This window comes from Pleurodeles waltl, chromosome 4_1 (assembly GCF_031143425.1).
Source record: "Pleurodeles waltl isolate 20211129_DDA chromosome 4_1, aPleWal1.hap1.20221129, whole genome shotgun sequence".
Classification (NCBI taxonomy): Eukaryota; Metazoa; Chordata; class Amphibia; order Caudata; family Salamandridae; genus Pleurodeles; species Pleurodeles waltl.
The window spans coordinates 417,682,238-417,701,724 of record NC_090442.1 but is presented as its reverse complement, the minus strand read 5'-3'; the positions used below and the strand labels follow the sequence as shown (position 1 = coordinate 417,701,724).

The 19,487-nt window shown below is 45.2% G+C and overlaps 1 protein-coding gene across 10 annotated transcripts in view; it reads left to right on the top strand.

The window, feature by feature from the left end:
• The window catches only part of UPF2 (UPF2 regulator of nonsense mediated mRNA decay), a 765,941-nt gene that overhangs the window by 223,038 nt on the left and 523,416 nt on the right, over positions 1-19,487 (top strand). For all 10 annotated transcript variants that reach the window (XM_069228662.1, XM_069228663.1, XM_069228659.1 and 7 more), the window contains one exon: positions 13,086-13,171. In XM_069228662.1, coding sequence (XP_069084763.1) covers positions 13,086-13,171 — 86 coding nt within the window. The remainder of the gene's footprint in view (positions 1-13,085; positions 13,172-19,487) is intronic.

The window sequence follows — 19,487 nt, the reverse complement described above, 5'->3', positions numbered from 1 at the left end:
AGAGGGTCACCTGGGGGTCACTCCTGCACTGAGGTTCGGTTCCTTCTGGTCCTGGGGGCTGCTGGTGCAGTGTTTGGTCCAGGCATTGGGTTCCTTGTTACAGGCAGTCGTGGTCAGGGGGAGCCTCTGGATTCTCTCTGCATGCGTCACTGTGGGGGTCCAGGGGGGTCGCCTCAGGCTATTCACGAGGTCGCAGTTGTCTGGGAGTCCTCCCTGTGGTGTTGGTTCTGTGGAGCTTGAGCCGGGGGCATCTGTTGCAGAGTGTGAAGTCTCACGCTTCTGGCGGGAATAGTGAAGTCTTTGAAAGTTGCAGAAAAGTTACAATATTGTTGCTGTTTTTTTTTAGCAGAGCCGCTGCTCACAGGAGTTTGTTTGTCCTTGGGTTCAGGGCAGTCCTCTGAGGCTTCAGAGGTCGCTGGTCCCTGTTGGATGCGTCGCTGTTGCAGTTTTTCGAGTCAGGAGACAGGCCGGTAGAGCTGGGGCCAAAGCAGTTGTCGTCTTCCGTCGTCTCTGCAGGGTTTTCAGGTCAGCAGTCGTTCTTGTTTCAGGTCAGGTTGCAGGAATCTGATTTCCTGGGTTCTGGGTCACCCCTAAATACTGAATTTAGGGGTGTGTTTAGGTCAGGAGGGCAGTAGCCAATGGTTACTGTCCTAGAGGGTGGCTACACCCTCATTGTGCCTCCTCCCTGAGGGGAAGGGGCACATCTCTAATCCTATTGGGGGAAGCCTCCAAAACCAACTGGTGGGTGACTCCTCCTTGTTTTTCTCATTATCTCCTTTGGACTTTCCGCCAAAAGTGGGGGCTGTGTCCAGAGGGGCGGGCATTTCCACTAGCTGGGATGCCTTGTGGTGAGCCAGTGCAGGCTTTGTTTCCGTCCTCAGAGGGAACAAAGGCTCTCACCCCAGGGGGGCAGAAACTCGTCTCAGTGGCAGGCTGGCACTGACCAGTCAGTCCTGCACTGGAGAATTGGGAAAATTACAGGGGGCATCTCTAAGATGCCCTCTGTGTGCATTTTGTAATAAATCCAACACTGGCATCAGTGTGGGTTTATTATTCTGAGAAGTTAGATACCAAACTTCCCAGTATTCAGTGTAGCCATTATGGAGCTGTGGAGTTTGTTTTTGACAAACTCCCAGACCATATACTTAATAAGGCCAAACTGTACTTACAATGTCTAAGAATGGACTTAGACACTGTAGGGACATATTGCTCATGCAGCTATGCCCTCACCTGTGGTAGAGTGCACCCTGCCTTAGGGCTGTAAGGCCTGCTAGAGGGGTGACCTACCTATGACACAGGCAGTATTTTGTGTGCATGGCATCCTGAGGGGGATGCCATGTCGATTTTGCCTTTTTCTCCCCACCAACACACAATCTGCAAGGGGAGTGTGCCTGTGTTTGGTGAGGGGTGGCACAACACATGCTGCAGCCAATAGGGACCTTCCCTGGTCACGGGGCCTTTGGTACCACTGGTACCTTTTACAAGGGACTTATCTGTGTGCCAGGGTTGTGCCAATTGTGGAAACAATAGTACATTTTTTAGTGAAAGAACACTGGTGCTGGGGCCTTGTTAGCAGGGCCCCAGGTCACTCCTCAGTCAAGTCAGCATCAGTAGCAGGCAAAAAAGTGGGGGGTAACTGCAACACAAACCCATTTTCCTACAACAGTAATAAGTGAAAACACTACAAAAGGACACCACACCAGTTTTAAGAAAAATAGAAAATATGTATCTTTGTAAAACAAGACCAAAATAATAAGAATCTTAGAAATACATTTCCTTCAATCCCTACTATTGCAATTTCCTTATTTTGCCACCTTTCTGCAGCTCTACATACTGGGGCTGTAGGAAGCAGTAAGCAATAGTTCCAGGGCTGGAATACATTTGAGTCTGCAAACCTACTAACTTGCATATTTTAAGGATTTTTACCAGGTCTTCTCTAATCTTTTCCCATAATGAGAAAGGTTAGAAATGTACTCCTGACAATGGCAGAAGTAGACATTTTTCAAGGGTTGTGTAAAAGGTGTTTGGAGAGAAAGTGAACTTATAAACACTCAACAGTTTTTCACATGAGCAAATCTATACATGCTTATTTACTCATGCTAAAATACAGTTCACACATATTTTCTAGGAGTACGATTTCCTGATTTACATCTGTAAGTTCTTGTGAATTTATGGAAGCCACTAATTGAAAGACCTATACTACGGGTGCACTTTAGTGACTTTAAGAATGAGGTCCCTAATTAGGTCTGCTGTTAACAAAGACATTTTGTTTTTATTAAACTTGTATTTCTCTCTCTATCTGTTGGCTGGCTTCACTGTGAGTGATCGCATTCTGGTCTTCCACAAGGAGCATATTGGCACATAAAGTAGTTTTGTTCAGTGCCAGGAAGTACTGCGGCATTCAGTGGCATAATGAAACTGGAGGCCCCCCGCAAAGAATACAGAGGCCCAACCCCCCGCCCCCTCAACTCACTCAGGGTTGGTGCTGTGCTGAGGGAGCCCCCTGGAAGGGGGGCTGAGGGGCCTTTGTACACCACTGGTGGCAACGTGTGCTTTCTGAGAACAAAACCCATTTGTTTTCTTTTTGCCAGTGTTTGTTAAAATGGTGAGGGCCTTGCAGCTCCCACAACAATGAAGTGTTACAAAAGCCACGTCAAAACAAGAAACACATTGACAAAATCAAAAACACTCACACAATATCTCAGATCAATTGGCTTTGCCAGTACTTGTTTATTTTCATGCTTCCCATAATCTTGTTGAAAATGATTACACTGATTTTCCATTAGGAATATTTTTGGAAATACTAACTTGCATCAACACATTTTACTAAATGACGCTTCAAAGAAATGGCACCTAACATTTCATAGTAGCAAAAAGTTTTTTCCTACTTGGATTTTTTTCTGAACATTTTAATTTGAAAGCAAGTAATCATCACTGTTGCTTACAAGCTTCAGCAAACATTTGCATCTGGGAGCATTATACTTGGCCTCATATTAAACTTTTCAAATGTGTGTACACTTTTTTTTTTTTTTAACTGGAATCATTGTAAGTGGTGCAGTGTGACCTTAGAACGTTTATTTACAGCGCTCACCCTAATGACTAAGGCTTTTTATTAATGAACCATAAATACAAGTTTTGTCCGCTTTAACCTATGGACACACGTATTACTCCAGTATTGGAACTTTCATAGATTCACATGCTTGAATCATTCCCGGTCGTCGAGATGGGAGTCCCGCTACAATTTTCACAAGTAATGTTAAAACATATTGAAGAGAAAAAGGCCCTAGGCCTCTTCAATTTCATAGTCTATCAGAGTCATTTTGTGAAAAGGACCAAACCTGATCCTCCACCAATCAGGCGACAGCACCCTTCAGAACCTCCTGAGAGAAGATCTAGCACCTCAGATTTTCTACCGCACGTCGTGCTAGGGAGTCTCCTCAGAGCTCTGCTCTGTCTTCACACCTTTATTCAGCTCTTTTTCTCTCAGAGAAACTCATTTATTTGGGTTTGTCAGCTATTTTTCAGCTATGTCTGACAAGGAAAAGAAGAGTCTCTTCAGAGACTGCAAGACTTGTGGGAAGAAAAGACTTCCTTCTGAAGACCCTCATCAAGACTGCATTTACTGCCTGTACCCAGATCATTCACCCAAAGACTGTAAGATTTGCCATACTTTTTCTTCTAAGACCTTAAAAGTTAGAGAAGGCAGATTATTAATATGGCTGCAGAAACTAAAACATAGGAAGGATCCAGTTTCTGGTTCTGAGAGTGAGGAATCATCAACATCTAAGAGATCAGCTAAAAGGGCAAGATCACGCTCTAGATCTCCCTCACAAATCTCAAGAAAAGCCCTCAAAAAGACTGCTTCAGGGTCTTATAAGGATCGCAGTCCATCTTCTTCCCCAACTAAACTCTGAAGTAAAGAGGGGAAAAGACATTCTTCCAGTTCTGAGAGGCACAGGAAATCTTCACCTGTTCCACCATCTGTGCCTTTCAAAAAGCCATCCTCTGTGACTGGAAAAAAGGCCTCGTCGACGGATTCCCCGTCGACGGCACCGTCGGTGGGCGCATTGCCGACGATAACAGCTACTTCGGGATTTCCATCGTCAACGACTCCGTCGCGACATCGTCGACGAGAACAAGTACACCACCGTCGACGAGAACTGCAACAACGACATCAGCGTTGACGGCCGTCTACACCACGTCATCGTCGACGGCGCTGATGTCAGTGTCAGCCCTACCATCGTCGACGGCGCTGATGTCAGTGTCAGCCCTACCGTCGTCGACGACTTCGTCAATGGTAGACTCGTCGGCGAAGCTTTCTGCTATTAAAATAACTGTGCGTCCAGTGTCGACGGCACCGTCCATGACAAAGTCGATTTACACGTTGACACCGTCGACGAGTGAAAAACATCAAAAAAGAGGAGAAACGTTAACTCCAACCCCAAATCACTTAGTAAGGTATTCTCCCTGGTGCCAGTACATCTTTTGGAGGGAGATGAAGATTCAGATGAAGACAGGCCTTTTGGAACAGCCCGCAGTCCTTCTGAATTGAATTTAAAATACCAGGAAGAGGAGGAATATGAGGAAGCTTATGATCCCCAGGCTTACTCGGAGCATCAGCAGGGAGCGTATATTCCTTCCGACCTGCTTACTGGCCTTACAGCGATGTTAGTAGATTACAACAGAAGGTTTCCTCCACAAGGAGAACAGCCTCCTCCATCGCTTATTTCTGGTGTTTCTACTCCACATCGAAGACCAACGTCTTTGCATCTCACAGATGTGGCCACTCCGGACATGACAATTCCCCAAGACACCGACATCTCAGAAGGAGATCAGGAAGAAGGAGAGCTCATAGACACTCACTCAGAGTGGGACGAGTACATTATTCCTGCTCCATCTTCTCCTTCTCATTCGAAGGTGGAATCCCCACCTGAAGACATTGGAGGTTTTCACAATCTCCTAGAGAGGGCAGCCAAGCGTTTTGCTTTACCCCTACCTACGAAGCAAACAGACTGTTTCCTATATGATTTTAAAGAGCCCTTTCAAAAGTCTGTGCGCTCTATCCCGATGGTGAACTACCTGTGGGAAGAGGGCCTTAAAGTCATGAATAATCCGGCAACAGTCACAGCAGTTTTGCCACATCTGGATAAGAAATACAAAGCTCCTGATGATGCACCAACATGCTTGACAGGACATCCTCCTCCGGATTCAGTAGTAGCTCAGGCAGCTCAAAGAAGATCAAAAAAATCCTTCTGCCCCGATTTCCGCATCCCCAGACAAGGAGAGTAGGCGGCTAGACAACATAGGGAAAAGATTTTCGTCTATGGCCAGCCTAGTGCTTAGAGCTGCCAACTCCTTGGCTATTTTGTCTCGATACGACAGACAGCTTTGGGCGGATATTGCACTTTTTATTAATCAACTGCCAGAAGACGCAATATCGGAGGCAAATAAGACTGTACAAGAAGGTCAACGCACGTCTGCAGAGCTTGTAGACTGTGCAATGGATATAGCGACCACTGCTTTCAGACAGCTTGCAGGTGCTGCTGTATTAAGAAGACAGGGCTGGCTTAAAGCCACCTCATTTCACCCATAAGTCCAGAATAAAATCCTAGACTTACCCTTTGATGGCCAAGCGCTATTTGGGAAACATGTGGATGAAGCCCTACAGTCAATCAAAACAGACACGGCAAGGTCATTAGGGACCCTGCAATATCGAAGATCGTCCTTTCGTCCTAGGGGGCGTGGCCAACCCTCTTACAGAGGGGGATATCAACAACAGAGATATTCTTCCTATCCATCATCTTCACAACAATATCGTCCATACTACTTCCAAAGGCAACCGACTCAACCAGCCTATAGTAGACCGGCAGGCCGTGGACGTTCAACCCGCCCGGCCAAAGATTCAGCTCGTAGAACCTGATGTTTTTGAGGCGCCGGCTATGCTCAGTCCTCCTCCTGTCACCCTGGGCAAGAGAATTTCCTTATTCCTCAGTCAATGGCAAACCATTACGTCAGACAAGTGGGTCCTACAATTAGTGGAACGGGGACATACTTTAGAATTTATCCAGATACCTCCCTCCAACCCTCCCCGCAGGACTCCTTCAAGATATCCTCAGCAACTCAAAGAAGAAGTCGACAAGCTGCTTCTCAAGGGAGCTATAGAGAAGGTGCCTCGGCCTCAACTAGGAACAGGATTTTATTCCAGGTTCTTCATCATTCGAAAAAAGTGGAAGGATTGGAGACCGATCCTCGATTTAAGGCAACTAAATGTATACCTAAAAAAGTAATCGTTTCGAATGATCAGCCTGCAAGACGTCCTTCTGCGTCTCAATCAAAGAGATTTTATGTCATCACTAGACCTCAAAGACGCATACTTCCACATACCCATCCACCCTGCCCACAGAAAGTATTTGAGATTCACCGTAGCCGGGAGCCATTATCAATATTGCGTCCTTCCCTTCGGACTCCAATCAGCCCCAAGAATATTTACCAAATGCCTAGCACCAGTCTCAGCCTTTCTCAGTAGAAGAAAGCACCAGGTTTTTCCATACTTAGACGACTGGTTAATAAAGGCAAAGACTTACACAGGAGCACACAAGTCAACAAGAAAGTGCATTTCCTTACTTACCAATCTCGGATTCACAATCAACTGGGAGAAGTCCAACCCTCTACCAGTACTCAGTATTACTTTTCTGGGAGCAAAACTGAACACAGAATCCGGCATGGCATGTCCCACGTTAGAGAGACAACAAAGATTACTGACCCTAGGGAGTTCCATACAGAGAAGACGAAAGGTTACTGTCCGTCTCTTCAAATCACTGTTCGGCATGATGTCTTCATGCATACCTCTGATCCCTCTGTGTCGGCTAAAGATGCGCCCCTTGCAGGAGCAGCTAAACTGTCAATGGCTCCAAGTATCAGGCACTTTCGAAGACCAGATGCAAATAACTCCGATAATGATCAAAACTCTCAAATGGTGGTCTCAAAAGCATCATCTGTCAATCGGCCTCTCGTTTCTTCAACAGCCAGCCCCGTGTACCATAACAACGGATGCCTCACTGGAAGGCTGGGGCGCAGTATTACAGGACCTGAAAATAAGTGGCAAATGGCCAACCCATCTGGCATCAATGCATATCAATTGGCTAGAACTCAGGGCAGTGCACCTCGCCTTACAAGCGTTTCTCACAAGAATCTCAAGATCACGACTGGTGATAAGAACGGACAACACCACTACGATGCACTATCTCAACAAACAAGGAGGTACAAGATCTCTCACCCTCTCCAGGGAAGCCCAAGCGATCTGGAACTGGGCCTTGCAGCAAGGCATCACACTATCAGCTGTACACTTGCCGGGAATATACAACAAGGCAGCAGATGCACTCAGCAGGCAGAAATCGGACTGTCACGAGTGGGAGCTAGACCAGACAGTACTGAACCAGATTTGTTCCCAGTGGGGAACACCAACAGTGGATCTGTTTGCCAAGAAGGATAACGCCAAATGCCGCTTCTTAGCAAGTTGGCATCACCAAAAGGGATCTTGGGGGAATGCGTTTTCAATATCTGGTCAGACATCTTTGCTTAACCCTTTCCTCCCATTCCGTTGATCCCAAGGGTCCTCACGAAGAAGTAAACAGAACCGTGCACTCTCATACTGATGGCCCCGTACTGGCCGCGCCAACATTGGTTCACGGAGCTCCTCATTCTGTCAGTCAAACCTCATATTCCACTGGAGCCGTTACCTCATTTACTAACAATGAACAACGGCCAGGTTTGGCACCCCGATCCGCAGTCAATGCGGTTATCAGCATGGCGCCTCACCACAGAGAGTTTGCGCATTTGAACATCCCGCAGGACTGCAGGGATATTTTGTCGAAGGCCAGAGCGGATAGCACTAACAAGACGTATCAGTGTAAATGGAAAAGATTCTCTGCCTGGTGTCATCAGCGTCGAATCGACCCTCTACTCTCACCACCAGAAGAAATATTGCTGTATCTCTTACAGTTAGCTCAATCTGGCCTAGCACACTCGTCCATTAAAGTTCATCTAGCAGCTATAGCTGCATACAGACGTTCATATGACACACCCTTGCTCTTCTCTTCTCTGCTGATTAAGAGATTTCTAAAGGGGCTTTTCAGGGTTTACCCTCCTTTCAGACCACCACCTCCTTCGTGGAATCTGAATATTGTTTTGGCACAACTGATGAAGCATCCATTTGAACCGATCCACCGTGCTTCCCTCAAATACTTGTCGTGGAAGGTTGCCTTATTGATAGCTCTTACATCAGCTAGGCGGGTCAGTGAGGTGCAAGCGCTGTCCATCCAAGAGCCATTCCTGCAGCTTAAACATGATAGACTATTAATGCGCACTAACCCACATTTTATTCCCAAGGTTCCGTCAGACTTTCACATGAACGAACCTGTAGTCTTCAAGTCTTTTTTCCCCCATCCATCTACTCCGGCGGAGAGGGCATTACACTCTTTAGACGTGAAAAGATGTGTTCAATTTTATTTGGACAGGACTAACTCTTTTTGGCGCTCTAATCAGCTATTTGTGGCGTACAGTGCTCCTAGGAAGGGGTGCCCGCTATCCAAGCAGAGTATTTCTAGATGGATCGCCTCTGCTATTCGCTTTTGCCATCAGGCAGCGGGCAAACCTTTGCAATCATCTGTGCATGCTCACTCGACGAGAAAAATCTCAGCGGCACTGTTTGCCGGAGTGCCACTACAAGACATATGTAGGGCAGCGACATGGAAGAGCTGTCATACCTTCATTAAGCACTACTGCTTGGAGTCCCTCTCGCACGGAGAGGTAGCAGTGGGCCAGACGGTTCTCAGGAATCTCTTCAGGTGAAGGTGAGCCATTTTCTCCTACATCCCTCCATCCTAGAACAGGTATGCACATTGTTTACATTAAAAAAAAAAAAATGTATGTAAGGATAAGAGAACGCTATCACAATCACATAAGTAAGCAGGTTTTCAGACATTGATCATATTGCAGTAGTGTCTTATGATAATTTCTATTACTGTTTTGTTCTTCTAATTTCATCATGTATCTTCACAGGTATATCTGTTTATATATTAGAGATAAGTAGATAGATATATTTATTTATATATATATAAATATGTATATATATATATATATGTATATATAGAGACATATGTCAGTATACGTATATACTTCATCAATTTATGCATGATGATAAGAAGGTTTTGTGGTTCAAGATATTTTGTTTATTAAAGATATTGTCATTTTACAATGTGCATAGTTATTGCTTTCTACTCTGATTCAAGCATGTGAATCTATGAAAGTTCCAATACTGGAGTAAGAAAATAAGGGCCAGATGTAGGAAACGATTTGCGAGTCGCAAACGGCAAAAAATGCCGTTTGCGAGTCGCAAATCTCAGTTTCCGATGCAGAAATGCATTTTGCGAGTCAGGACCGACTCGCAAAATGCATTTCCAAATCGCAAATAGGAAGGGGTGTTCCGTTCATATTTGCGATTCGCAGTGGTATGCAATACCATTTGCGACCGCATATGCAGTCGCAAATGGTGTCGCAGTTACCATCCACGTGAAGTGGATGGTAACCCACTCGCAAATTGGAAAGGGTCCCCATGGGACCCCTTCCCCTTTGTGAATGGACCACAAATTATTTTTTCAGTGCAGGTAGTGGTCCAAGTGACCACTACCTGCCCTGAATAAATACCGAAACTAAAGGTTTCAGATTTTTTTTTAAGTGCAGCTCGTTTTCCTTTAAGTTAAACGGGCTACACTTTAAAAAAAAAAAAAAAAATGCTTTATTTATAAGCAGTCACGAACATGGAGGTCTGCTGACGACAGCAGGCCTCCATGTTTGCGAGTGCCCATAGTCGCTATGAGGCCGCAATTTGCGACCCACCTCATTAATATTAATGAGGTGGGTCTTTGCGACCCCATAGCGACTCGCAGATGGTGTCTGAGACACCGTTCTGCATTGCAAATTGCGACTTGCAATTTGCGAGTCGGAAGGACTCGCAAATTGCGAGTCGCAATTTGCAATTTTGCTACATCTGGCCCTAAGTTACTTACCTGTAACTGTAGTTCTCCAGTATTGGAATCTTTCATAGATTCACATGCGACCCACCCGCCTCCCCGGAGAAGCTCACTTCACCTCTTTCTTTCTATTTATACATATATTCAACATAATATAAGCACTTGTGCTTGGAAAATCTGAGGTGCTAGAGCTTCTCTCAGGAGGTTCTGAAGGGTGCGGTCGCCTAATTGGTGGAGGATCAGGTTTGGTCCTTTTCACAAAATGACTCTGATAGACTATGAAATTGAAGAGGCCTAGGGCCTTTTTCTCTTCAATATGTTTTAACATTACTTGTGAAAATTGTACCGGGACTCCCATCTCGACGACGGGGAATGATTCAAGTATGTGAATCTATGAAAGATTCCAATACTGGAGATCGACAGTTACAAGTAAGTAACTTATTTTCTTACCTCAACTGCAGACAGTTCCCTTCTCTGTAAACTGTCAACCAAAGGGTTTGTGCTGTAGGGGTTGCGTCTGCTTGTCCCAAGGACAAAATAAACATGAAAACTCGTTGCCCTTGACCCCAAACAATATGTCCCGAGCGATAGGAATTCAACATCCCGGCCTAAGGACTTTAAGACTGGAGAAGAAGAAAGAGTATCACATGCGTTATTAAAGGGCAGAATCATTGGTACTTCCAACAGAAGGTTCAAGCCAAACTGTAGCAGAATCATCAGCCTCAGTGAAAGTAGCCTTATCAGTGTTAAAAACCAGCAAGAGGGAGTCGTCAGTAACCCTCCATAGTAGAAGGAAACCTCTGCAGCAGCAGGAACAAAACATTTGTCTTCTCTCTCCTCTCTTATGCACTTCAGGAGGGGGTAATAATTTTAGACTTTTTGTGGTGTGGCACGAAATTACAAGAGACAGATTGATACTGAATGATGCACAAAGTGGCAATACATTAAGGTTGAAAACGATCTCCAATCATACCACTAAACAAATAATTATCACAACCATCAGGAAGGCTTAAAAGAAACCATGAACACTTCACTGTGAAAGAATGTACTGTGGTTGGTCTTTCACCATCAGAAAATATTTAGACTATGCTCCTATTACTTTCTGGCTCAGAAAAGGAGCCCGAAGTACGAGTTCAGACTCTTAAACTATCTTAAAATGGCAAACCAATTCATCAGAAATAAAAAATGCAGGGTGCTTTCTCCGTCGTATTTTCCCACACCTAAATCAGTCATCTAGGATTTGCATCATTCGCCTAAAGGCACATTCCCATCATTCCAAACTATCAGGTGTTTCTGGGGCTTGTGGTGGATAACAATTGCCATCAGTACAAAATACTTCAGTTCAACTTAACTTCTTCTACCTGAACATTCCGAAAATGCACAGCTGTAGTGGTGTCACATTGGAGATAAATGAAAATCTGTGTTTATTTTTACTTGGGTGATAAGCTAATAAAAGGATCATCTTGGTGAAAAGCGTTGTTTGATTTTAAAACAGCCTATCATTCTTAGTGTTGTGGCTCCTCACATGAACATAATCATGCCATGCCTACTCCAGTATAGTGCATTCGTAATATGGGTGCAATTATAGACCTCTGAATAACAAGTACTTTATTTAAAGGCCAGACTATTTTCAGTTCCATAGAAATACTGATCTCTTTAAATGGTGCCCCTTCCTGCAGCTCATCAAATGTGCCTTATGTGAACGCATTGGGGTCATGCCTTTTCACAGTGTTGCAGACTGGTCTAAGCATCCATCCATCATATTAATATATTTAATGCCAGTGGAACCAGTTGAAACACAGCTGCAAAGAGGGACCAGCATTGATTACAGCAACACTGAATTTCTTTCTTTGGTTATGCCAACCACAAAGCCTTCTCGTAGTAGTATTAGGATCTACCTATCAAATATATGTAACAGATGCTTCTGTAATGTGCTGATGAGCCTGCATGGATCATCTGAAATTACAGCACACTTAGTCTTGGAAAGGAATCCTTTTATCACCTTAATATTTTTGATTAGTGTGTAATTTGTGGAGCATTAAAGTTTTTCTTTCCATTAATCAAGATGAGCTTGATTCTGATACAGCTATAACGAGCACAAGATTTTGCATGAGGATAGAAAAAGAATGAGTACTCTTGTTTTTTCTCTTTCTCTCTCCATCTCTCTCTCTTTTTTTCTTTTTCAGTCCTTTTGGTGTGGTGGCTGGTCGTCATGAATTGCCGCATAAAAATAGCACAGTTATCCTGCCTACTCATAACATCTATTTTGTTTGAAGGATTATTCCGAGGCCCAGAAGGGGACGTTTTGCAAAATAGTCAGAAATCTAGGTAGCTGAACATATAGTAGCATATTGGATGTGGCAGTCGCCTTCCAATAGTCATTTAGCTCCGCCAGGTTATGTTTGTAAAATTCTCATCCAGCCCAGTTAGGATAGTTTTGAGATTGACAGGTTATTCTGGAGAAGAAATTCTCCTGACAGATCAGGAAAAGATACCATCCTGAGTTCCACTTAACGTATAGTTTTAACACATGGCCAGAGTTGCTAGGGTTCCATGGGTAGCAGCCAAAACAGCCCAAATATTGCAGCCCTTCCCAATTTCTCATGCCCAGGAGATTTCTTTTAAAGTAGTTGGACATAGGGGCTGGTATTACATTTATTACACTGTAAAACACACTTAAAATGCTCTTCTGTTAAAGAAAGAAAATGATCAACTGTATTGGTAACTGTTCTTAGTAACCGGAAATACTAAAATATGAGTATGCCCAATACAGGTGTCGTCTCTGCAAGAGTGTGTGGTTTTTGTATATTGGTTAAAATATAAAAATTGAAGCATGCACATAAATCTAAATTCCTTGTTCTGTTCTTTGTGTAATCTTCCACTTTTCTACAAAAGCTAGACCTATTTTCTTACTGATTACCCAAGTTCCCTACTGTTTTTGTGCCACATGGTGCTGCTTAGACAAAAGATTAACCATTATGAGTAGTATAGTCTTTGTGATTTGGTGCCTGGCTAAGAATATTGTTTTTTTTCAATGCTGTCTTTTCATTCTAGGCAGCAATGGATTTCTGTATGAACATGAACACAAAAGCTAATCGAAGGAAGTTGGTACGAGCACTTTTCATAGTGCCTAGACAAAGGTAGGAAAGTGTTTGTAATTGACATGACTGTTGACAGCCATTTTAGTTGATCATTTGAAGTGTTCTGCTTGTATTCATGTATGCAGATCTATATTTAAGTGTCAGTAATCTAATCTATACAGAAAAGTGATAAATGAGAAGAAAGACAATTATGAAGTATATTTAGCGTGGCTGCACTGGTCAGTTTATTTCAGCTGCGGGAAGGTGGCAGTGGCTCAAAAAGAATCGGCAACCACTGACTTAACAATGGTTCATCTGCCTTGCACAGTTGCCCCACAATCACTTACTGAGTTTTGAAACTAGCAATGCGCATGTCGGATTAGACGGCAGCATTTGTGTCCAGCCTGACATGGGCACTAGAGGCCCCTCTCACATGCTCAGTTAGTGAGCCCGGGAGAAGCAGTGGCCGGAGGGGTGGGCATCTCCACTAGCTGGGATGCCCTGGGCTGCTGTAACCAAAGGCATAAGCCTTTGAGGCTCACTGACAGGTGTTACAGTTCCTGCAGGGGGAGGTGAGAAGCACCTCCACCCAGCACAGGCTATGTTCCTGGCCACATATTGACAAAGTCACTCTCCCCATGTGGCCAGAAACTCGTCTGGTTGTGGCAGGCTGGCAGAAATTGGTCAGCCTAGCACTAGGAGTCAGACTGGTATTCAGGGGGCATCTCTAAGATCTTCCCTCTGGGTGTATTTTACAATAAATCCCACACTGGCATCAGTGTGCATTTATTGTGCTGAAAAGTTTGATACCAAACTTCCCAGATTTCAGTGTAGCCATTATGGAACTGTGGCGTTCGGAATTGACAGACCTCAAGGTACCATTGGCTACTGCCCTCCCAGACCTAAACACACCCCTAAATTCAGTATTTAGGGGCATCCCAGATCCTAGGAAATTGGATTCCTGCAACCTGAAGAAAGAAGGACTACTGACCTACAAGCCTGCAGAGAAGGAGGAAGACGACAATTGCTTTGGCCCCAGCCCTACCGGCCTGCAACCAGCGACGCATCCGACAGGGACAGCGACCTCTGAAGCCTCAGAGGACTGCCCTGGACTAAAGGACCAAGAAACACCCGGGAGCAGCGGCCCTGCTCAAAACCAGCTACTTCTTTGCAACAAAGAAGCAACTTCCAAAGACTTCACGTTTCCCGCCGGAAGCGTGAGACTTCTCACTCTGCACCCGACGCCCCCGGCTCGAGATTCAGTGAACCAACACCTCAGGGAGGACTCCCCGATGACTACGAGCCCGTGAGTAACCAGAGATGACCCCCCAGAGCCCCCTCAGCGGCGCCTGCAGACAGAATCCAGAGGCTCCCCCTGACCGCGACTGCCTGTAACCAGGGACCCAACGCCTGGAACCAACACTGCACCCGCAACCCTCAGGACCTGAAGGAACCGAACTTCAGTGCAAGAGCAACCCCCAGGCGATCCTCTGCCTAGCCTAGGTGGTGGCTGTATCGAGAAGCTCCCCTGTGCCTGCCTGCAAGGCTAGAGTGACCCCTGGGTCTCTCCATTGTTTTCAACCTAAAACCCGACGCCTGCTTTGCTCACTGCACCCGGCCGCTCCTGTGCCGCTGATTGTGTACTTTGTGTGCCCCCCCCCTGGTGCTCTACAAAACCCCCTCTGGTCTGCCCCCCGAGGACGCAAGTACTTACCTGCTGGCAGACTGGAACCGGAGCACCCCTGTTCTCCATAGGCGCTTATGTGTTTTGGGCACCTCTTTGACCTCTGCACCTGACCGGCCCTGTGCTGCTGGTGTGGTAACTTTGGTGTTGCCTTGAACCCCCAACGGTGGGCTGCCTATGCCCCAAACTTGAGACTTGTAAGTGTTTTACTTACCTCCTAATGTAACATTTACTTACCTCCCCCAGGAACTGTTGATTCTTGGACTGTCCACTTTGAAAATAGCTTATTGCCATTTTTACAAAGACTGTACATGATATTGTTTTCATTCAAAGTTCCTAAAGTACCTTACATTTAAAGTGTTTCATGTAAATCTTGAACCTTTGGTTCTTTAAATAAACTAAGAAAATATATTTTTCAATATAAATACCTATTGGCCTGGAGTAAGTCTTCGAGTGTGTGTTCTTCATTTATTGCCTGTGTGTGTACAACAAATGCTTAACACTACCCTCTGATAAGCCTACTGCTCGACCACATTCCTCTTGCTGGGCATTTGGGACAGACCAAGACGTTGGAGAGATTAGTCAACCACTTCTATTGGCCCAACATGTCCCAGAAGGTCAAGGAGTTTTGTGTCTCCTGTACCACCTGTCAAGCCAGTGGTAAGACAGGTGGGCACCCAAAGGCCCCTCTCATTCCACTTCCAGTGGTGGGGGTCCCCTTTGAAAGAGTGGGTGTGGACATAGTGGGTCCACTTGAACCTCTCACAGCCTCAGGGAACAAATACATACTAGTAGTAGTGGATCATGCTACTAGATACCCTGAAGCAATTCCCCTTAGGTCGACTACTGCCCCTGCAATAGCCAAGGCACTCATTGGTATTTTTACCAGAGTGGGATTTCCTAAGGAGGTGGTGTCCGACAGAGGTACCAACTTTATGTCAGCATACCTGAAACATATGTGGAATAAGTGTGGGGTGACTTACAAATTCACCACCCCATACCATCCACAAACCAATGGTCTTGTTGAAAGGTTTAACAAGACATTGAAAGGCATGATCATGGGGCTCCCTGAAAAACTCAAAAGGAGATGGGATGTCCTCTTGCCATGTCTGCTTTTCGCCTACAGAGAGGTGCCTCAGAAGGGAGTAGGGTTTTCCCCCTTTGAACTTCTGTTTGGCCATCCTGTAAGGGGACCACTAGCTCTTGTGACAGAAGGCTAGGAGAGACCTCTTCATGAGCCTAAGCAAGATACAGGGAGTGCAGAATTATTAGGCAAGTTGTATTTTTGAGGATTAATTTTATTATTGAACAACAACCATGTTCTCAATGAACCCAAAAAACTCATCAATATCAAAGCTGAATATTTTTGGAAGTAGTTTTTAGTTTGTTTTTAGTTTTAGCTATGTTAGGGGGATATCTGTGTGTGCAGGTGACTATTACTGTGCATAATTATTAGGCAACTTAACAAAAAAAAATATATACCCATTTCAATTATTTATTATTACCAGTGAAACCAATATAACATCTCAACATTCACAAATATACATTTCTGACATTCAAAAACAAAACAAAAACAAATCAGTGACCAATATAGCCACCTTTCTTTGGAAGGACACTCAAAAGCCTGCCATCCATGGATTCTGTCAGTGTTTTGATCTGTTCACCATCAACATTGCGTGCAGCAGCAACCACAGCCTCCCAGACACTGTTCAGAGAGGTGTACTGTTTTCCCTCCTTGTAAATCTCACATTTGATGATGGACCACAGGTTCTCAATGGTGTTCAGATCAGGTGAACAAGGAGGCCATGTCATTAGATTTCCTTCTTTTATACCCTTTCTTGCCAGCCACGCTGTGGAGTACTTGGACGCGTGTGATGGAGCATTGTCCTGCATGAAAATCATGTTTTTCTTGAAGGATGCAGACTTCTTCCTGTACCACTGCTTGAAGAAGGTGTCTTCCAGGAACTGGCAGTAGGACTGGGAGTTGAGCTTGACTCCATCCTCAACCCGAAAAGGCCCCACAAGCTCATCTTTGATGATACCAGCCCAAACCAGTACTCCACCTCCACCTTGCTGGCGTCTGAGTCGGACTGGAGCTCTCTGCCCTTTACCAATCCAGCCACGGGCCCATCCATCTGGCCCATCAAGACTCACTCTCATTTCATCAGTCCATAAAACCTTAGAAAAATCAGTCTTGAGATATTTCTTGGCCCAGTCTTGACGTTTCAGCTTGTGTGTCTTGTTCAGTGGTGGTCGTCTTTCAGCCTTTCTTACCTTGGCCATGTCTCTGAGTATTGCACACCTTGTGCTTTTGGGCACTCCAGTGATGTTGCAGCTCTGAAATATGGCCAAACTGGTGGCAAGTGGCATCGTGGCAGCTGCACGCTTGACTTTTCTCAGTTCATGGGCAGTTATTTTGCGCCTTGGTTTTTCCACACGCTTCTTGCGACCCTGTTGACTATTGTGAATGAAACGCTTGATTGTTCGATGATCACGCTTCAGAAGCTTTGCAATTTTAAGAGTGCTGCATCCCTCTGCAAGATATCTCACTATTTTTGACTTTTCTGAGCCTGTCAAGTCCTTCTTTTGACCCATTTTGCCAAAGGAAAGGAAGTTGCCTAATAATTATGCACACCTGATATAGGGTGTTGATGTCATTAGACCACACCCCTTCTCATTACAGAGATGCACATCACCTAATATGCTTAATTGGTAGTAGGCTTTCGAGCCTATACAGCTTGGAGTAAGACAACATGCATAAAGAGGATGATGTGGTCAAAATACTCATTTGCCTAATAATTCTGCACTCCCTGTATAGTGGACTATGTACTAGGCCTACGTTCAAGGATGGCAGAGTATATGGAAAAGGCAAGTAAAAACCTTGAGGCCAGCCAACAGCTCTAGAACTTTTGATATGACCAAAGGGCTGCTATGGTTGAATTTCAGCCAGGGCAGAAAGTCTGGGTTCTGGAGCCTGTGGCTCCCAGGGCACTTCAGGACAGATGGAGTGGCCCTTACCCAGTACTAGAAAAGAAGAGTCAGGTCACCTACCTGGTAGACCTAGGAACTAGCAGGACCCCCAAAAGGGTGATCCATGTGAACCACCTCAAACTCTTCCATGACAGGGCAGATGTGAATCTGTTGATGGTAACAGATGAAGATCAGGAAGCTGAGAGTGAACCTCTCCCTGATCTCCTCTCCACAGACCCTAAAGATGGTTCAGTAGATGGAGTGACCTATTCAGACACCCTCTCTGGCCAACAGCAATCTGACTGAAGGAAGTTCCTGCAACAGTTTGCTGAGCTCTTTTCCCTAACCCCTGGTCCGGCACACCTGTGTACCCATGATGTGGACACAGGAGACAGCATGCCTGTCAAAAACAACATTTTCAGACAGTCTGACCAACTTAAGGAAAGCATCAAAGTGGAAGTCCACAAGATGCTGAAATTGGGAGTCATTGAGCACTCTGACAGCCCCTGGGCTAGCCCAGTGGTCCTAGTCAACATTGCGTGCAGCAGCAACCACAGCCTCCCAGACACTGTTCAGAGAGGTGTACTGTTTTCCCTCCTTGTAAATCTCACATTTGATGATGGACCACAGGTTCTCAATGGTGTTCAGATCAGGTGAACAAGGAGGCCATGTCATTAGATTTCCTTCTTTTATACCCTTTCTTGCCAGCCACGCTGTGGAGTACTTGGACGCGTGTGATGGAGCATTGTCCTGCATGAAAATCATGTTTTTCTTGAAGGATGCAGACTTCTTCCTGTACCACTGCTTGAAGAAGGTGTCTTCCAGGAACTGGCAGTAGGACTGGGAGTTGAGCTTGACTCCATCCTCAACCCGAAAAGGCCCCACAAGCTCATCTTTGATGATACCAGCCCAAACCAGTACTCCACCTCCACCTTGCTGGCGTCTGAGTCGGACTGGAGCTCTCTGCCCTTTACCAATCCAGCCACGGGCCCATCCATCTGGCCCATCAAGACTCACTCTCATTTCATCAGTCCATAAAACCTTAGAAAAATCAGTCTTGAGATATTTCTTGGCCCAGTCTTGACGTTTCAGCTTGTGTGTCTTGTTCAGTGGTGGTCGTCTTTCAGCCTTTCTTACCTTGGCCATGTCTCTGAGTATTGCACACCTTGTGCTTTTGGGCACTCCAGTGATGTTGCAGCTCTGAAATATGGCCAAACTGGTGGCAAGTGGCATCGTGGCAGCTGCACGCTTGACTTTTCTCAGTTCATGGGCAGTTATTTTGCGCCTTGGTTTTTCCACACGCTTCTTGCGACCCTGTTGACTATTTTGAATGAAACGCTTGATTGTTCGATGATCACGCTTCAGAAGCTTTGCAATTTTAAGAGTGCTGCATCCCTCTGCAAGATATCTCACTATTTTTGACTTTTCTGAGCCTGTCAAGTCCTTCTTTTGACCCATTTTGCCAAAGGAAAGGAAGTTGCCTAATAATTATGCACACCTGATATAGGGTGTTGATGTCATTAGACCACACCCCTTCTCATTACAGAGATGCACATCACCTAATATGCTTAATTGGTAGTAGGCTTTCGAGCCTATACAGCTTGGAGTAAGACAACATGCATAAAGAGGATGATGTGGTCAAAATACTCATTTGCCTAATAATTCTGCACTCCCTGTATAGTGGACTATGTACTAGGCCTACGTTCAAGGATGGCAGAGTAT